Source organism: Bactrocera oleae, chromosome 4, assembly GCF_042242935.1.
Source record: "Bactrocera oleae isolate idBacOlea1 chromosome 4, idBacOlea1, whole genome shotgun sequence".
NCBI lineage: Eukaryota > Metazoa > Arthropoda > Insecta > Diptera > Tephritidae > Bactrocera > Bactrocera oleae.
Genome location: NC_091538.1, coordinates 60,460,729 through 60,481,493, shown reverse-complemented (window position 1 = coordinate 60,481,493; position 20,765 = coordinate 60,460,729). Strand labels below are relative to the sequence as shown.

The 20,765-nt window shown below is 33.5% G+C and overlaps 1 protein-coding gene across 2 annotated transcripts in view; it reads right to left on the bottom strand.

Annotated features, from left to right (window-relative positions):
• LOC106623039 (uncharacterized) overlaps positions 1-20,765 on the bottom strand; it is a 155,143-nt gene that overhangs the window by 59,555 nt on the left and 74,823 nt on the right. For both annotated transcript variants that reach the window (XM_070108421.1, XM_070108422.1), the window contains one exon: positions 3,257-4,255. In XM_070108421.1, coding sequence (XP_069964522.1) covers positions 3,257-3,996 — 740 coding nt within the window. In that variant the 5' untranslated portion in view covers positions 3,997-4,255. The remainder of the gene's footprint in view (positions 1-3,256; positions 4,256-20,765) is intronic.

The window sequence follows — 20,765 nt, the reverse complement described above, 5'->3', positions numbered from 1 at the left end:
AGTTTTAATTTTAAATTTAAATTTTATATTTTATATTTAATTTCAATTTTTATCATTTTAATTTTAATATTAACTTAAATTTTCTTTTATTTATAATTTTAAGTCTAAGTTTAAGTTTAAGTTTATGTTTAAGTAGAAGTTTAAGTTTAAGAATAAGTTTAGGTTTAAGTTTAAGGTTAAGTAAAAGTTTAGGTTTAAGTTTAAGTTTAAGTTTAAGTTAAAGTTAAAGTTAAAGTTAAAGTTAAAGTTAAAGTTAAAGTTAAAGTTAAAGTTAAAGTTAAAGTTAAAGTTAAAGTTAAAGTTAAAGTTAAAGTTAAGTTTAAGTTTAAGTTGAAGTTGAAGCGGAAGTTTAAGTTTAACTTTAACTTTATCGTTGGCAACAAAATAATAAAATATGAATATATTTAATATTTAAATAATGTAAAACAAACACGAAATGCCCCACTGTCATCAAACGTCATCGCCACTACACGCTACTGTATTGCACTGCTGCGTGTGCGTCCTCACGATTGACTTGTTTATGATTATGAGTAAGAATTATTTCACTTCATTCACTTCATTGTCTTTTCTTTATGTTTTCGTCAGACCAAAATTTATATTTCGCACACAAAATTGTTGCTATACACTCATTGTTATTGTTGTTGCTTAAGTTCAAAATTACATTTAGTTGTGTTATTTACTTGCTTGTTGTTAGCCATATTTTAATTTAAGCTTTTTGTTGCCAAATATCCACAGGGCAAATAAAAAAAAAAAACTGTGATAAAACAGAAGCAAGTGAGCAGAAGAGAAAGAATTGTAATATACGTACATACATATACACATGTATGTGTTTGTGTGAGTATTTTTTGCATGCCAAATAAAGCGCACTTCATAAAAATTCAATTCAGTTCCCAATTGCTTTGGTGTACTCGCGTGTACCCACTCGTACGCGGCACCAGCTTGTCGGCCTGCAAGTGTTTTTCAGAAGGTTACCGTTGTGTACGAAAAGGAGCAGCTGTTGCTACTGCAAACTTGTACATACATACATACAAATGTATCAGATAGTCTGCGAGCACTATCGCGCTGCCATGTTGTGGGTCTATGGAGCTTGAGAGTTGTGCCGTATTCGGCGTTGAGCCGCTTTAAAAGTTCGCTTCGTTTCGGGCTGCACTTAAGCGGATTAATGCAAATTGAGTTAACACTTTTGACTTGCCATGCAATCATTTTATGATTTCTTGCCACTTTTGGCATTAAGCATAATAATTATTAAATAATTCACTCTACGATCTCGCTGGAGAGTGCTGAGTGTTGAGAATAATTCAAATGTGGCATGAAGTTACAAGTTGCTGGTGGAGATACCATGTATAAATTTATTATAATTTATATTCAAGCACGTTTTTAATACAAACATTTTTAGCAAATTTATTGCTTAAATAAGGCATACATATTTGTACTTACCAGACCCATATGTGCATACAATTTGAATAATAGCAAGTTTTCTGCACTTTTTCTCTTTAGAAGAGAAAATTAATTATCTAGATAATTACATGCGTAAAAACATATTGGTGGCTTTAGCGCGTTTTACTTACGTAACAAATATTTCGTAAATAAGAGGAGAATTGCAAAGAAAAGTTTAGTCCACGAAAAATTTTTTTTTTCAAATAAATAAATATGTTTCTGGAATTTGTTCCTTAATTTTTTTGTTATAAATATGGCAAAAATAATGCCAAAATATCTACGTGATTCTGACACACCCTCCCACCATTTAAATAAATTCAAAATATAATAATATTTAATTTCAATATATTATATTCTATACTAAAATTAAAACATTGAAGGGCATCTCTGTGAGAGAGTGGGGAGAGAGTTCAATTAAACGTATTGTTATCGAAATAAAATCCAAAAAGCACTTGTCATATCAGCTTTTATAACAAAAGTATTGAAATTTTGACGATATTTTGTTCCCTCAAAAGAACATTTGAGCTCCGGTGCTCTCGAAACGGTATAAATTTAATAAACAAAATTTTTTAATAAACAAAATTTTTTAATGAACAAAATTTTTTAATATTATCGAAATATACTCAAAATCTCTGTAGTCGACCTTTTAATTCCTATAATATTCACTAAGGCTAGGCGTACAGTGACAACGTTCAAGAGAGATATCCAAAATTCTGGCTTTATGATCTGCTTCCCTCTATGTGTTTGTTTTTATAAAATATTTCTTCGTGTTTATTTTTAAAATTGTGATTATTGTAACCGAACATTTTGAGAGGAAAAATAAATAGTGGGTTACTGGTGCAACAAAAATATGCAAAAAAAAGTCTGTAGCAGTTGAAGGCTTTCAGCGTTATTTCTTCGATTGCACCGATGCTATAATACCCTTCACAGATAAAAAAATTTCCAAACAATAACTTGAATTTGTTCGGTCAGTTTATATGGCAGCTATATGGTAAAGTGGTCCGATCTGAACAATATATTTGCACACTGTAGCGTTGCCGCGGGCAATAATCCAAGTATACAAGTATATTAATAAAATATCTCATCAAATAAAAACGTTTTCCATAGGGAAACTGCATTTTTATTGATCATTTTATATGACAGTTATATGCTATAGTGGTCCGATATCGGAGGAAACGGACGAATGCAAAATTTAAGATCGATATCTTAAAAACTGTGGGACAAGTTCGCACATATACAGACGGACAGCTCGTCACGCTGATCACTTACCTATATATGTATAACTATAAGTATGTATATACTTTGTAGGGGTCTCCGAAGTTTCCTTTTGGCTGTTAGAAACTTCGTGGCAAATATAGTATATCCTGTTAGGGTATAATAAAGATGAATACAACTGAACTTCTGACTGACAAAATTTAGAAACTTAGCCACCTATCTTTGGGTAATTGCAACAAATGTGTTTAGAAGCTTCAATATGACCTCAGAAAATAGAGTACATATTTTTAAGGCACAAACGTTTTCACAATTGTTAAAAATATCTTGAACAATATTTTAGTCGAAATTAAAGAACGTTTTGTAACACACCTTCCATAAGCATAATCTACTTGAATTAATCCATTTTTTTACCGAAAATCAGTTTCAACAAACCCACTGTAAAAGTCAGCGTAAAACCCGTTCAACGTACGGTGTTTGAGAAATCAATTTGTATCGAAAAACAACCCGTTATATGCCATATTTATTTAAAACAACCGTACCGTATGAATTAATATAAAAAAAAAAATAAATTAAAATAAAAATCAAATTGGTAGCAATGACCTACCTTTGGTACTTCAGCATGGCGCGTGGCAGCAGAAAACTCCCATTCTCCGACACCTCAGTTGCGCTACCCTTCTTCGCATGCACCGGCGCTAGTTCTTCGGCTGGCGCGATGGCACTTCCTCCACTGCCACCCTCTACGCTGGTGCATTCCACCTCCGGCGATGGTGACGCATTGCGCGAACGCACCAAACGCACACCGAAGCGTTGCATATACGTGTAGGTCAGTTCGCTGGAATGTTGCGGGCGACGCATATAGCCCACAGCATCAACATCATCCACATCGTCAGCAACACTGCTGCGTAAGCTGTGCTGACTGCCGCAACCGCTGCTGCGGCCGCTACTGCTGCTGTTTTGAAAACTGCTGCATGTGCTCGGTGTCGACGAGGCGAGGGACGAGGTGCCGCGATAAGTCGTTTTAAGCGTATTGTGTGGTTTTTGTAATTGTTGTTGTTGCAATTGTTGATTCTGACTATTGCTGCCACCAACAACGGACGGCACTTTTGTGGCAGTGATTGCGTTTGAGTGCGTTGCAACAGCAGCAGCCGCAACACCGCCCACCTTATGGACAATCTTCTCCTCCATGGCTTCGATGTCCTTGTCGTAAGGTTGGATTGCGTCGAAATTGTATGAGTTGAAGTAGGCTTGCTCGCGTGTGCGCTTCATTTTGGCAGCCTCTGAGGCATAGTCATCGAATTCGGCGACGTTTTTTGTCGCCTGCGCGGGCTTGTTGCAAATGGGCATTTTGTTGGTAGTGACGGTGGCGCTGGTGGCGATGGCAGTGTTGTTGTTGTTGTTAGGCGTTTCGGTGCGCGGGGGCGTACCCTCAGCTGCTATGTGACACGGCGGCTCTGGCTATGATTGTGGCGGCGGCGCCTGCTTTAGTTGCGCGTTGGCAGTGACTGCGGCGTGCGGGCGTCTTGAACACAGAGTTGGTGGAAATTTTATTAATGTTTTTGTTGTTGCTACAGCTATTGGCAAACAGTTTGGGTTGCGCGTTTAACTGCAATTAAATATTTGAAAGAGAAATATATGGAAATTAGAAAATATTTCGCAAATATATTATATTTTCTTAAATTTTTACTTAGTAGCGTGACGCGCGTGGTGGCAGCTCGTTAATGAACATTTTTATACATAAAGTAAGTAAATAATATATATATTTGCCAAATTTTCGCTTTGTTATCATTGAAAAGCATGCTTTTTTTCGCTAATGCCTTTCATTCATTTCATTTACTACGTTAATAATTTCACTTAATTGGCCAGCTGCGCGTTGGCACCTTACGTTTGTGGCCAAGCGGCTTAGCGTGTGTGCGTTTTTATTGCAGCATTAGCGTGCTCCAAACCGCTAATGCTGTTGGCTACAAAATCCCGTTCGGCGTGCAAAACGTCCGCCTGCCGTTGAGTCAGTTTTTGTTCGGATTTCAGCAAGCGCTTCTGAACTGGTTTCGCCCGAAATGGATTGTAAGCCCAGAATGTGCACAATTGCCAGCAGCGGCTAGTGAAATGAGTAAGCGCATGCGCACGTACATACACACCTACCTATGGCGTATACATAAAACAAAAAAAAAAACATATAGTTTGTATGTATGTATGTACACTAACATCATCTCACGCCTGTGCTATTTATTATGTTTAATTGAATTTTTTGCGCTTTTAACTTTTCAGCGAGCGTGTGCAATGCCAGTAAAACGGATATGGTTAACTTCCCATAGACGCTGGGATTTTGTAATTTATGCGTTCGCTTTTGCTATTTGGCTCTGTTATTTGCATGCAGAATATATTGTTGTTGCGTTTTTAATATCTTTACTCTAGTTTTTTTGTCTCTATTCCACATACAAGACTGTGTTTTGACTTTGGGTTGTAGGATTGTGTTTAAATATGGCATGCAAAGAGTTTTATCTGTTTTTTAAGTGCTTTTACTTCTAATTTTGAAATTTATTGGCTTTCATTAATAAATGTATAATACAAAGACTCGGTGTTATTAGCAGTACTTATGGAAAATTAATTGCATTAACTGTATATATTTTTTTAAATATATTGTATAAAATGATTAATATAATCGTTCAGGATTGTCACATGCTAGAAAACAATTGAAAAACGAAAAATTATTAGAATTTGTTCGAGTAAATTAAATTCTTTTAATTTAAGAGAAAAAAAACAAGCCGCTTAGTGTGAGATTCAGTATTTAAAATATAATATTTTCAAAAATCAGCAAATTGAAAACAAAATTGCAAAATGCTTAAAGATATCAAATATGCAAAGTGTTTATACAAATAAGTCATATATTTAATATTGACCTCCAAAATTTCGATGCGAGTAATTTTCTTAAAATTATCTAAGATAAATTAATGTAACGATACTCATATCTCTGTATGGTCCAGACCCTCTATCCACTTTTGTAATAAAGATTTGATGAACATTTTTCCGTATTAGAAAAATGCTCTCAGACTCTTAATATTTTTTGTCTCAATTTTACTTCGCCATCATTCCGATTTGTACCTAGCACTCTCTGGACGAGAGTACCGCACTCAACAGTCTTTGTTATGGTAGCCGCGAGTGTGTAGACTGAGATAAAGGAGAGTACTTGCTAAAATATTTTTTGAATTCAAGCTTTATAGCTTCAAACAATACGGACTTCGACGAATATTCGTCGTACTCGGCGAAGACGTCGGACGAATTTTCGCCGCGTGTTATCGCCGTTAAAACACAATACGGACGATTTTCGTCGCAACTAGTGTGTAGTTGCTAAAAATATCACAATAAATGACGAAACCAAACATAAACAATCTTAATATTGCCAACGCAGACATTTTCTTAAATTTTTTTTGAAAATTCTTAAGGTTTTTACTGAAAATCACATTTTTTGATATGCTGATCCCGTTTTTGCCGTTTTATTATACAAATACAAGTATATTGTACTTTAAAACTACCTATATTAATATATATTTCTACTAAGAGTTGTTATATATTATTTAATAATAATAATTTTTGGAAAAATTGTAGAAGGATTCGTAGCAGAAGTGGTAACTTTTAATACTTTCTGCAAATTATTTTTTCTTGTTTTAGTTCCTCTTTACCTCCTAAAAAATTACATTAATAACATTCCTTGCATTTTTTAATTATTCATTATAAATAAATATATTTTAATTACAACTAATTAGGAACAACAAAAAACACAAAATGCTTCCATATACTTAAACAGAGCTACAAAGTTTTATTAATTGAAATTTTTTATGATTTTATTAGACTAAGTTTAAATTTGATTGCCACCTTTTATGGCTGCCGGAGTCAGTTGTTGACATTTTTTGCATGTTATTAGCATTTTAATTGCACTTTCTAGCATTAACATAACAGTAATTGTTGCAAAGCATTCACAGCTCTAAGCTGCGTTGAGCTGGTGTTGATTAGAAAAAAATTAAGCCAAACAAATGACAAAAAAAAGATGAAAAAACAACAAAAGAAACAAGCAAATGCAAACTGGTTGTTATGAAGTGCACAACTTTTCAGGCTCAAACGGGCATTTTTTACCTACATACATACATACATACACATATAGGGGATATAGTATACATGTGGCGAGCCCAATGTCCGGTTCAAGAATGAATTATACCTAAGATATAAACACAATTGCTTTTCAATGAAACAGCAAACTTGTATGGCAAAGTAAATTACTTGATTATGCAATCAATTTTACGTCAGATCCTGGGAAATTTGCTGGTAGCGGTTTAGCTGTTTGTGCTTGGCTATTTTTTGAAATAATTTGAGTAATGCTGTGAATTTTCCATCTCTCAAGCGGATTTGCAGAACTTTTGTAGGTAGAAAAGAATGTGAGTGCGTTTTTTTACATTTTTATACCCTGAACAGGGCATATACAGTTTGCCACAAAATCTGTAACACCGAGAATGAAACGTTAAGGACTTTACAAAATCTTTATATCGACGATCAGCATGACAAGCTGAGTCGATTTAGCCATATCTGTCCGTCCGTCTGTCTGTATACACGCGGACTAGTCCCTCAGTTTTTGAGATAACGATCTTAAATTTCGCACACGTCTGTTTCTCCCAAAGAAGTTGCTAATTTGTCAGAACCGTCGATATCGGGACACTATAGCTTATAGTTGCCATACAAACTGACTGATCAAAATCAAATTTTTGTATGGAATCTTTTACATTTGTAAAGAGTTTTATAGTTTCGGTGCAAGCGAAGTTAAGGTTTTTCTTGTTTTCATAGAAATTGATCTTAGTCTTCATGGAATTTTTAATCTCTTTACGTATGGTAAATACCATAGAACTGTTGTTTTTAAGATGGTCTAGATCTAGGTCTGGTAATTTGTAATAGATGGGTCATTATTTTTCCAATAGATGGCGTTAGAAAGATAAGATTTCATATAAAAAAATATTTCCGGCAGTTATTTGATTGCTTGTCTTAATATTGTTAGAGCACGCGTCAAAAATGAAGACCAGCAAAGAGAAAATACGTCATATTTTACAGTTCGTCTTCGATAAGGGCGAAAAAGTAAGGTAGGTGGCTGAAAGTGTGAATAGTGTTTATGGTTCTGATACTGTAAGATCCAATCATACGAAATTTTAGTTTCCTCGATTCCGTACCGGTAATTTTGACGTGAAAAATGCACCAGGCTCTGAAAAGCCAGTTTTCGAAAATATCGATAAAATAATGGATATAGTCGAGTCCGACCATCATGTAAGCACTGTTTCGATTGCCCAATACGACTGGATATAAAAAAAGGCTCGATGAATGGGTACCACATGAAGGAATGCAAATCACCTCATGGACCAAATTTACAACTGCGAATCGCTACCGAATCGGAACAAAATCGGAACCATTCCTGAAGCAGATGGTTATGGGAGATGAAAATTGGGTTGCTTACAACAACGGTCAAGCAAAAACGGTCGTGGACGAATCGCGATGAGCCGACGCAGAGGGAAAGCAAGTCAGAATGACGGTGTGCAATGCTTTGCTCTGCATTTGGTGAGATTTACAGGCAGTAGGATTGGAATTATTTACTATGTTCAAACACTTAATTGGCACCTTCATTGTCTACAATTGGTCAGTCCGAAAAAAGGAATCATCCAGAAGTGGTCAGCTGTGGCCAATAGAAGATGAATTGTGTTCCATCAGGACAACGCCAGGCCACACACGTCGGTAGTGGCTCGGCAGGAGCTCTTGGAGCTTGGTTGGGATGTTTTTGGTTGTTCACATTATAGTTTGGACGTAAAATAGAGTGATTACTATGGCGAATAATTTTACTAGCCGAGTCGAGTGTTCCAGTTTTTTGCCCATCGGGACGAGAGTGGTAATATGAAATTGATTAAAGGAATTACCTTCAAAATGCAAACAAGTTATGGAATATAACGGTGTTGTATAAGAAATAATATCTTTTAGAGTGTCTGATATTGGTTAATTGGATGTTTTAATGCTGGAATTGTCGAAACCAAATGGCAATACTTTATGACTGCAACGTGGTATTCCAATGACACAACAGTATACAATAAAAAAGCAAAAAACTTCTTACAAAATATCATTGTGCGCACTCAATTAAATCAAAACAACTGCAATGACGCATATAATTTGCAACTCATTTTCATTGCACAGCAGAAAAACAACAACAACATAAAACAAACAAAAAAAAAGTAATGATTAATGTTTGGTAATTTAAGGAAATTGTAACGCAGTGGAAAAAAATTGTCAATGCAAGCAATGTGCTTAAATAAAACATAAAATTTATGAAATTGACGACAAAACTTTAACAAAATTAAGCAAATAAACACTGTTAGAGTAGCAAAGAGCAACAAAAAAAAGCCAATGCTTTGCAACGTGAAAAACAATGCTGTAGCAATAGGCAAAACGAAAAGCTAAGCAGCAACAATAACAACAACGACAACAACAATGACATGCACTAAGCAAAATGCTAAAAGGCGTGTGCAGCAATGCAACTCTTGACTAAACAAAGAAGTGAAACGAAACGTGAAAAAGGTCTCAACTATTGCGGCAACACAAAAGCCGAAGCTAAAATGCGCCAACAACAACAACAAAACCAAACAAAAAACCAAAAACATTGGAAAAACATAGAGTAAAACAATTGATGTGGCAGGCAAAAGCGACAGCAAAAAGTGGCAACAATCAAAAGCTGTGTCGAGGTTGCGCGCAATGATTGTTATGCTGCTGTATGATGTGTTATTGTTTATTATTGTTGTTGTTATAGTGCTGGCTGCCATCACAAGCGCTACTGTAATTATGTACAACTGCGCTGTGGTAGCTTGACTGTTGTTTGCCGTGGTTTAGCTACGAACAATTGTTGTTGTTGTTTTCGTTGTTGCAGTTGCTGTTGCTACTGTAAACGGAAATTACCGCATCATTGCAGTCGAACCGACCATCAAATGCTTCAAACGAGTGCTATACGAACGTCAGTGTTGCGCGCTGGCATTCTTCGAATGAAAACAAAAACAACAACAAAAAGCAATAACAATACTTGGTTGGTAAGAGTCTGCAACATACATAAGTTGCACGAAATTGCGAAGAAGCGCACAAGCGGCAAAAAATTGTGAAGATGTTAGTAGTTATATATATGCTTGGGAAGAAATATACGTGCACAAAAACAAAATTATAGAAAAATGAAGTTAAAATGGCAGAAGAAGAGGAAGAGCCCTTTACGGTTACACAAAATCGATGGCAGTGTTGCAAGAGTTGTTCTTCGCTGTTAAAAAATAAATGAAGCAATAACTGAGTATTTGCTGAAAAAATCATATATATCAATTTATTCGTATTTTATGAAATAAAATTTTTTTTTTGGCAAATTAAGGTTCTACCATTTACAATCATGCCAGAAATGTTATGTTTAGTCAAACGATTTAAAAAAAAAAGTTTGTAGAATTTCTTAGAGAATTCCTTTTTACTCCATTTCGTGCCTAATTATGCTATATTATGAATAATATACATATAACATAAAGTTAATTAAATTTTTTCCGGCGTCGTTGCTAGTCGTTTTGGAGACTTTTGCAAACCTTTAATAGAGGAGACAAGATCAGAAAGCCATTAAAATTTTGACTGCCTTAGCCCATAAAACTTTTGAGTTCTATGTAACGTATGTATTTATTACCCGCTAAGGATTCAATAATTTCTAGAATAAAATTATTCTTTGGAGAGATTTTCAATTTTCAAATTACCGCACATAATTTTGACTAAAAGCAATTAATTATATTTTTTCTCAATATAATTTAAAAAATTTACAGAATTACTGTTTCAGCGAATTTCATAGCTTGAATGTTTTTGTAGAGTTTTTTTTATTGCAAAATTCAGAAATTTAATATACGTGTAAATTCTTTAATTGGTTAGGGATTGTTAAACATTAATTAAGTGGAATTTGAATAGTGGAGACTCTAGCGGAGACTATGTTCTATGCGTAATTAAGTTTCTTATTTTAATACTTTTTTTCAAATAACTCTTTTGTAGATTTTCTTTTGGAATTTCGCAGTTATATATATCGCAAATGATAGATATCATATATCAAAATAGAAGAGTCAGCCGATAACTTGTTTCAGGCATTCGGAAAATATATTGGAATATTAAATATCTAATTAGTGTAAATATCTGTGAAGAGATATTATGAACACTCTAAATAAAGAAGTAGCACTTTGAACAAGGAAAATAATTTATATTTTTAACTATTTACAATATTAACATAACATAATTTATTTACAATTTGTGTTTTAAATTTTAATTTCTACTTTTTTCGTAAATTTTTTGTAGAATTACAGCTTTATTACCTTTTTGAATATGTATAGATTTTTTAATTTCATTTCATATGTACCTATTTATGTTGCGAGCATTTATACGTTGAGAAATTTTATATATGTTTTTAAGTTTATATAAATCTTTCCACTAATTTCAAATCAAAAAGAAATTTCCAGGCAGAACATCCTTATGCCAAGCCACAGTGTGTGCATTCATTCACCTCACTTTAAGATTCATTTAAATGTTAATATTACCAAATTATTGTCACCAGGCAAATGTTGGTGAGTTTCAATTGTCTCCACGACACTGACAGTATTGAATTGCCTTACAAAATTTGCTTCATTTGATATGAAAGACAATGCGAGACAAAGTGGGAGGCACCTTCGGGCGGCAAAATGTTGTGAGCAAGTAAGTCAACATACACGCCAGGGCTACCTACTTGATAGGTCATTCACTGATTTGCTCGCCTGACTGTTCTGCTGATTGCTTTGATTAATGATGTGGCGAAAAATAGAAAGATAAACACAAATTTACAAGGAAAATAATAAAAGATAAACAAAAAAAACGCTAATATATGCAGATATAATGGTGATCTGTTGGGGCACTAGAATCAGAAAATCGAGAAGAAGAACAAAATTAAGAAGAAGAGGTAGAAGAATATGCTCAGCGATTGTTGTTTGGTGTAGCTAGGCAGTGATATTTCGAACACTTTTGCTGTCAACAGAGGAAGCGTTCTGTCAGCCAAGTGTCTGTAAGTGTGCGAGTATATTTTAGCTTGGAGCATTGTCGGCACGCGCCTCTTTTCAGACAACGCTGAAATTTGAATAATTGAAATATAATTTGCGTGTTTGCAAAAAATTAAGTGTGCCAAATGTAATTAGCTAAATGGATATTAAATTATGGAAATTAATACCTACAGAATTACAAAAAAAAATAAAATCGTAAATTTATAGCCCTGAAGAAAAATTTAATCCTTAATCCAATCTTTAATGATTACATTTTTTTGGTATTGATTTTTGCCCATTTCCATATGTAAGTCTTTCCTGGTCCAAGACACATCTTTTGATGTTATACGTTTTTCTGATATTAGCAATTTTCTATTGTAAAGAACCGAAAACCTACTTATGGTACACGCTTATTTATTTTTTCTAAAAAAATTATTACGAAACGGTAAAAAATACATAATGAAATTTTTATTTAACTTATCAGCAGAAATTTTTATTTCTTCGAGCATTTTGTGTTCCTCATATTAAAATAATAAAATTAATCAGGTGAGTCACGCTAAAAAGTGTGCTACTGATTTTGGTGATAAGTATGACAGTGTGTTTGCTTACTAAACAGTGAATCATTTCCACAAAAGTTGAAAATTCGCAGAAAAACCTTGGGAAAACCAAAAATTCTACTTTAAAAATTTCCTTTAGAATTCATATTCATTTTTACAAGTGAATCAAACATTTTTTTCAGAAAGCTATTAATAACTTTGTATCCGTGAGGCTCATGTGTCAGCGGTACTTCGCATATATGAAAATATTTTGGGGAATTCTGTGCCTAATAACTAGTATAAGATTCAAACTCGTGCAATAAATACATTTTTTAATAGTTATGGGAACATGGAAAAATAGAAGAAAGAGCAAAAAAGAGCAAAAAAGGTTACGCGGTATGATTCATGGAGCTTACAGTGGTTAACAAAATTCAATAATAATTTAATTAGACAGTCTTCCTATGTTCAGGTGCAGCCAAATATTATATACTTACGAAATTTTTAAGGGTTTAAAGCATTTGAATTATTACGAGATTATTGAGGACTGCTTAAGAGCCACATATGAGAATGTCTATATCTCTGTTGACGGCTCCGCGATGAATAAAATGTGTTGTAAGCGTAATTTTAGTGGCTTTTAAGTTTAAAATGAAGACATTTCGACAATGTCCAAAAATGCCCCGCTGCAGGCTAACAACTCACTTTTTTTTTGAAAATTTGTTGGGTTGTCAATAGCACAGCCTTCAAATGGGAAGGAAATCAATTCTATGCCATTTATATATGTTTGATCCAACATCTATCTATCTCTATTATTTTCAGGTGTTCCAATTATCAATTAAACGGGAGTTCGAGTGTTATCTAGGCATTGATATTAATACTTATATTTATTTTTGGTGAACTTGGATTAAAAATAAAAGCCTTGCATTGGATCAGAAACCATTCATATATAATTATATCCGAATATACATGACAATTCTGCATCGAAAATTGGGGTATTATTGATACGCGGTTATATTCGTGAAATCATCCACTTATACGGATTTGTGTTGGTCTTTTTAATACTTAAGATTTCATAATACAAATCATCACTATTTTTTAGAATTCAATAGCTAACCTATTAAACAAATTTTATACAAAGTATGAGTACAGTATTTATATACACCTAGTACCCATTCCAACACTGTTGATCTTTTTGGAACTTTTTCTGCCTTAAATATACTCAAAATAATATTCTACGAGTATGTTAGGAATTAATTTACATTCAGTAATGTTTGCCGTATTCAAATAATCAAACATCATATTAGGATACACTGGTTTTTCCTTTAGGTCTCTGAACATTGGAATAATATGTGTATCTAATGAGTTGAAAAAATCGTATGAAATTTCCAGCTCTGCAGTAAATTTTTTTTGTTACAATAAAAACACACACAAACATGCACACATGCATATATGTATTCACGAATATTCACCTGAAAATGATTTTCATAAAATTCCAAAGAAATTCTCACTTCGTTTATAATTAATTATACTAGTTAATCTTTTAATTTTTTATTAGTTTCTTAACTAAAAGTGCATTAACTCAAAATCACGCACGCCAAACATACATAGTATGTATATACAATGTATTTTGTGTATATATATACATATGTACATACGTATTTAAATATACAATAAAATATCAGACGCGTCGGCACAAATTAATTTCAAATTCGATTTACGATAATACGTCTATTACAAGCACTTGTTCTTATCAAATGAGTTTACGAGATTTTACTGAGATTTTCACGCTCGACAAGTATTTGCGGTCTCCTCACGTATTTCGCTCTCGTCTTCACAGTTACACGATCAGATATGAATTGAATAAGCGCGGAAGAACTTTTTCCCGCAAATCACTGAACGCTTCATTTCTTAATAGTTTTCGGCGAATCAGTGTATTTTACATATGTACATAAATAAATATATACATACATACATACAGAAATACATATATCGAAACAAATGAATTAATAATGAATAGAGAAATGTTGAACTTTACAGCCAAACCGGCACCAGTTGGTACCACCGGTGATTTGCGTAGACGAATGTAAAAACCCACACTTTATCTGCATAACAACAATACGAACAAACTATTATACAGATGAGTAAAAGTTATTAAATTCTTTGAGATTGCGGCACACTTCTTCGCCAAATACAGATATATCGCAGATTAAGCGCTTAATCACGTGGTTTGCTACCAAGCGCATACACATACATATTTATATAATAATATGCATAATAATGACATCGTCTTCAACCAGTCAAGACATTTCGTAGGGGAACCCTATAATTACTAATTTAGTAGAAACGTTTGTTTTCGTAAGGAAATTAGCAAATTATTGTTACTTGAAATGTTTTATTGCTATTTGACCCAATTTCCTTTCACATTCGCAGCGCTGCAGTGTTTCTATTGACTAGATTTCTGTACTGTCTTTGGCGAACAGCCGGCGCTTTTTTGTGAGCGCTTTCGATAGTTAAGCATAAAAGGTAATACTTAAGCTACATATGTACATGGTCTTTTGAATTTTAAAAGTCAAGGAAACAGCAGCTTCTGTGGCCGGATTAGTGAACAATTTTACTGAATTCGCACGGTGGGGAAATACGTGATACGTGATGACGTAATAAATCGTTAAGTAGCACAGGTTAAGGGTCCACATACAAAAATAATAAAAATGTTTATTTATAGACTAGACGTCACTGGCTTTATGATGTTAATATAAATAGTCAAATGAAATAATCAGTTATAATATAGAGAGTTATTCGAAAGCGGAAACTTGATTTCGATCATCATTTTATTTTCTACTTCAGCGCTTGAAACGAGGCCTTATATATCACATTTCTAATTTATCTCTCAGGTTCCTGTTTGAGAAAACTGCATTCCCTAAGAGGAAAGAATAGAAGAAGACCACAGGTCGCAATAACCTGTAGCATATGTTGAGAGCGCTACCATCAGCTCCGTAAGAACAGGGAAGAACTTCTCCGAGCCGTTCGACATCTTATTTGGTTTCGGACAACCAGATCCCTTATCGAGCGATTTCTTTAATTAAATGTTTGAGAAGATAATCCGCGCTATCGACCTTAACTGTATTGGCACTATCTTATTCAAGAGTCACCAGCTATTGGCCTATACCGACGATATCGACATAGTCGGTCGCAACAAGGGGCGCAACAGAATTCTGAAGCAGTTGGGTCTGGTGGTGAACGAGAACAAACCGAATGAACCAACTGCCTTCAAATAAAAGATCTCAACGATAACTCCTCGAGATAGTGTAAGATTTCGTCGATCTTCATAGGATACAGCATAAATACTAAAAACGGCATTAGCTTCGAAATCAATCAGAAAACAACTCTTGCCAATAGGTGTTATCATGGACTCAGCAGGCAATTCAAAAGTAGATCCAACTTTTGCAAAACGAAAGTAACGCTGTATAAGTCCGTCAACAGCTAAACACATTAACAACAATGAGTAGTCTTTAGGAACGTTCGAGAGAAAATTCTCCGAAGGAGTTTTGGTTATCTACGTGTGGGCGTGTGGTACCGTAAAATGACGTTCCTAACTCAGATGGAAGGATCAGGCGAATGCAGACCAAGCGAAAATTAAAACCTTAACTGGCGGCGTGGTACGCAATAAACAGTGTATGCTCATGATGAAACATATCTTGTGAGATGCGTGGATACCTTAGACCGTAAAATTTTTCAGGTTAGAAACCGTATACTAGATGAATAATTAAAGTTTAGATATCTTCCAACTTTTACTAAAAAAAAGATTGAGTGAAGGTTATGATTTACTAAAAATCGAATAGGGGAAGCTACCAAAAGGCAAATTATTACATGAAATCGTATTTATGGTCCCATTTGGACTTATATATTTCAATTATATATTGGCAATGGTAAGAAACTAACATTAATAAAAAATTTTACCGTTAAAACACGTTAAAATTTATAAATAAGTGAATATAAAGTATCTACAAGTACCATTGGCGTACTTTTTGTACCGAAAATACTATAAAATGTGAAGTACAAAATGTCATACAAGCAGAGATAAAAACGGGCTTAACTCGATCGGCTGGATCGCATGTACAATACAATTTGGATTGAATAAAAAAATATGGTAAAATTTAACAGTATTTTAGACATATTTGGTGCTTGAAAACAATGCAATATTTTCTGGCACATGGCTTTATCAAAGTGTGGGAATTCCAGTTGAAAGCGTAATCCACATGACCTACCAACATTAGGATTTTCTAACTACCTATTCAAACGATGTTACATTTGATGTAAGGGGTGTTTTATGCATATTAAATATACTTTTATTAAAATTATATATGAACTAAATAATAAAATAACTAAAAATTCAATAAAGTTTTGAATTTTCGTGAAAAATTTTGATATTTTCTTTTGGTCTAATTAGTCTATCAGTCATCGATTCAACTCTTTTCTGTTATGTTCTCGCTATATTTGAGCTCTGCTCTCTTGGTCGATTTGTTCGGTTCGGTACTCTCAAAGCTTGTTGAATGAAAAACAACAATTTATTATTAAAATAATCCTGTGACGCGGTTAAGATGTTTTTAAAGAGTTAGTTTTCAAAGAGATAGTTTAGTAAAAGGGATTCCATTTGCATTCCTTTTTTAGGAGAATAATTAAGAACATAGATAAATATTTTAACTAACATTTTCGTGAAGATATCTTGTAACGTCGTATGAAAAATTTCAGATCGAATCTAAAAACTGAGGAACCGGTGAAGTATATATATAAGTATAACGGTCAGGGTTAAATCAACTCAGCTCATCATGCTGATCATTTATGTTTATATTTTATAGGGTCTACGACGTTTCCTTTTGGGTGTTACAAACTTTGTGACAAACTTAATATAACCCTGTTCAGGGTATAAAAATAATAATTAAATAGAATTACAACATATAAATATATATATTCTGTAAAGCTATTAAAGATTTAATAAGAAAATAAAATTTTTTTATTATAAATATTTTTTAAAATTATAAGAAAAAATAAATAATTATCAATTTCTTTGTAAATCAAAAGATAATAATTTAAATTAATTTAGAATGATTAATTGCGTTTCAAAAATTTGCTTTTAAAAGTGTTCACGCACGAATAATTTCAATTATGCAATCACTTGATAGCCACACTAAAACCGAAATGATTTTTTGCAACAAAGTTGCTGCCGAAAATGGGTTGCATGTTGCATGTTGCAGGGTAATTATTATCGATAATTTAACACCGTGAAAAATGCATTTGTTTTAATATTATATTTCCATTCCATATTGACTGTCATTTCATGCGATTGCGATTTGTTGTCATTTGTACGAATGGGTTAGATATGTTTCGGTGTATTTGTGCATTTGGTAATAGAAGCATTATTGTAGGAAAAATACTCAAATTAAATTGAAACCTAACAAATACTCGTAAATAAACAAATAAATGTAACTTAAAAACCGTAACAAATGGGAAAATCTACTTAGAGTGCTGTGCTAACAACAACAACAACAAAACCAAACACAACAAATAGAACGATATGCTGCTGCAGCGCGAGTAATTGCAGACATCAACGGCCAAACGCAGAGAGTCGCAGTTAACTTTTGTTGTTATGATTTTTGTTGCTGTTACAGTTGCAGCCTGTCACTACTTTTGATTTGCTATTGTTGCTTTTTTTCCTTGACGTTGACGTTCTCGCTCGAAGCATTGCTGGCTACCGCTTCAGGTGTTTTTCCTTTATTGCTTTTAGTACAGCCACACACATATATATATACTATACTCGTATATGACTATATGTGAGTACTTTTAATAATAAGTTATCTAGCGAGCACTTGCAACGGCAACAAAAACTGTAACAACAATAATAATAACTCAAATAGAAGAAATAGTGGAAAAAGGCGCTTGCAAATGCATAGCAATTGCCCATTGGAACGACCGTGACACACATGTGCAGCGCCAAAAGCGCCATAGACAGAGGCGCAGCAACACACACATATATGTATATGTATAGATATATACAATCAAAGCGGCCGCTAAAGCTGCAGCCGCAGTAGAAGCTCTCGAATAGCTCAAACATGTCTACGACTTGCACTTTTGTATAAGAAGTATCTATTTGTTGCATTTGTATTTGCATGTGTGTGCATGTGTAGAGTGTGCGTGCATATGCATTTTTGCTGCTGGGAATGTTTGCGGTCTGCGATATCAGTTTGCGTGTCTGCCGGTACGTCGCCGTGTGAAATGTGTTGCAATTTAGCCAAGAGCATAAAGTAATATTAGCAGCCAATTTTTAGTTTGATTTGTTTCTGCTTGGATTTTTCTAAATATTACATAAGATTTTAGGTGTTGGCATTTCTCGTTAAAAAAAGTATTTGCGAAAGCTTCTTTGAAGCACTGCTTGCCATAGTATTGGTTAGTTGAACATTATCTACTTTTTTCCTTACTGTTGCATTAGCTTTAACCTATAACCTAGAAATTTCTAACAACTTAGGTGCTCCCAAATATAACTTGAGTCCAATGATGAATGCAATACCTCACATTCGAAAATCATCAAGAGAAAATTTGTGGAGGTAGTATTATAGTATTCTGGCACCATTACCAAAAACAAATCTTTTATACAGTGTTGTCCATGTATCAGTTTCCTACTAAAATTTCATTAGTTAAGCCTTGACTGGAAGTCCATTAATAATGCGATTTCAAAATATTGATTGTCTGATGTCGAGGTTGTGTAATACCTGCCACAATCTGTTCGAAAAAAAATTACGTTTATCTAGCCTTTATACTTGTAGTTAACTCTTGCTCAAAATGGTATTTTTAATAGTATTCTCAAGTAATATATATAGGTAATTTGGGTAAATAATTTCGACGCACTAAAATCTACAGCAAATTATTGCCATCTCAAGATGCCGCAGTTGCGCTGAGATTATTGGACATCTTTCTCAGCAAGGATGATTTTCTGAGTAATTCAAGTTGGTTTATCGATCAAACAAACTGTAGAGGTAAGAATGAGTAGTGATAAGATTCAGCCGATGTATCGTTTGGAAACTGTAAGTTGTCTGCTTACATGGCAGCCTCACAAACTTTGTCACTGAATTTGGATTTAACGACAACAGAGGCGAAGCATGCCTCTTTCCCTTAAAAAATCGTAATAATAGGCGAATTTCTTACCAGTTTCACTTCGTAAATTTATATATATATATTTAGAAAGGAGATGATTCAGAAAAAGAGAGTACTGGAACCCTATACATATATTTGCACTTAGAATACTTTGGTAAAAGATTTTGCTTTATGTGAAATTATCGTATCTTCATTAGGAGGAAAGTAGAAGAGAGATCTCTGAGGAAGATTTACCAGATTATAAAAGATATCACTAAATTTCAAGTTAAGATTGTAACAGAACCTGTCACATGTTCTGGGGATAAATGACACCAATTAGGGAGGTTGTGAAAGCACTATTTAAACTACAAGGGTTTGCAGATATGGAAAGAGTAATAATGTATGCTTAGAGATAAAGTAGAAATGATCAAGTTATATGTTATACTTGTATGTACAATATAAAGACAAATGGTTGCTGGTTGAAAAATCTTACAACGAACGGATATACCTATTTATATATTATATAACGTCGTAGGAAGAATTTATATGAACAAAAGATTTACTGAATATCATAAAATAGGTCGAACATTTAGTATAGAAACTACTAGCTGGCGCGAATATTGCAAATATTCATCCTCAGTAAATAATTGAAAGATCAATCAATATTTGAAACCAATATTTCTGTTTATGTACTTAAAAATTCATACAGTTATAACACATAATATACTCGTAAAAATCAATATTATCGAAATTTTATCAATACAAAATTTTTGTCGAAATTTATTGTAGAGATCTCAGATTTCAACTCTAAGTACCAGAGACTCCACGCAAATACTCTATGATAGCGAATATGGCAAAAAGTCTTCTGTAAGATGTTTACATTCTTTTAAAATGATCTGAAAGTTGTGGTATATCAAAATGGTAAGATAAACTGTGGGTTATGTATAAGAAGGGATGAGAACCTGGAAGTTTTAAACACTAAATATGTAAGATTTTGCCTATATATGTGGGTTGTGTTTCTCTACAAAAACGAATTGTTTAAATAATTTATTATTTTGCACATACAACCATATATCACCGCTCGCTTCACATTCCTCATATATTTATATATATGTATATGTGCCCATGTACTCGCATTGCTACAATTATAAGGGCATTGGGTCATTGTAACCGTGAGAAATGTGTCTGAGTTAAATGATTTAGGTTTGTTTGTAATAAGTTTATGTCTTAATACAACGACAGCAATACTACAATTGCTAACAATTAAATGTATTATGTCGGCAAAAAATAACGAAATAATAATAATGCGATATGTTATGGGAGTAATAAAGACATACATGCATGCGAATAGCGGCAATAATAGCAAAAATCTGTATGA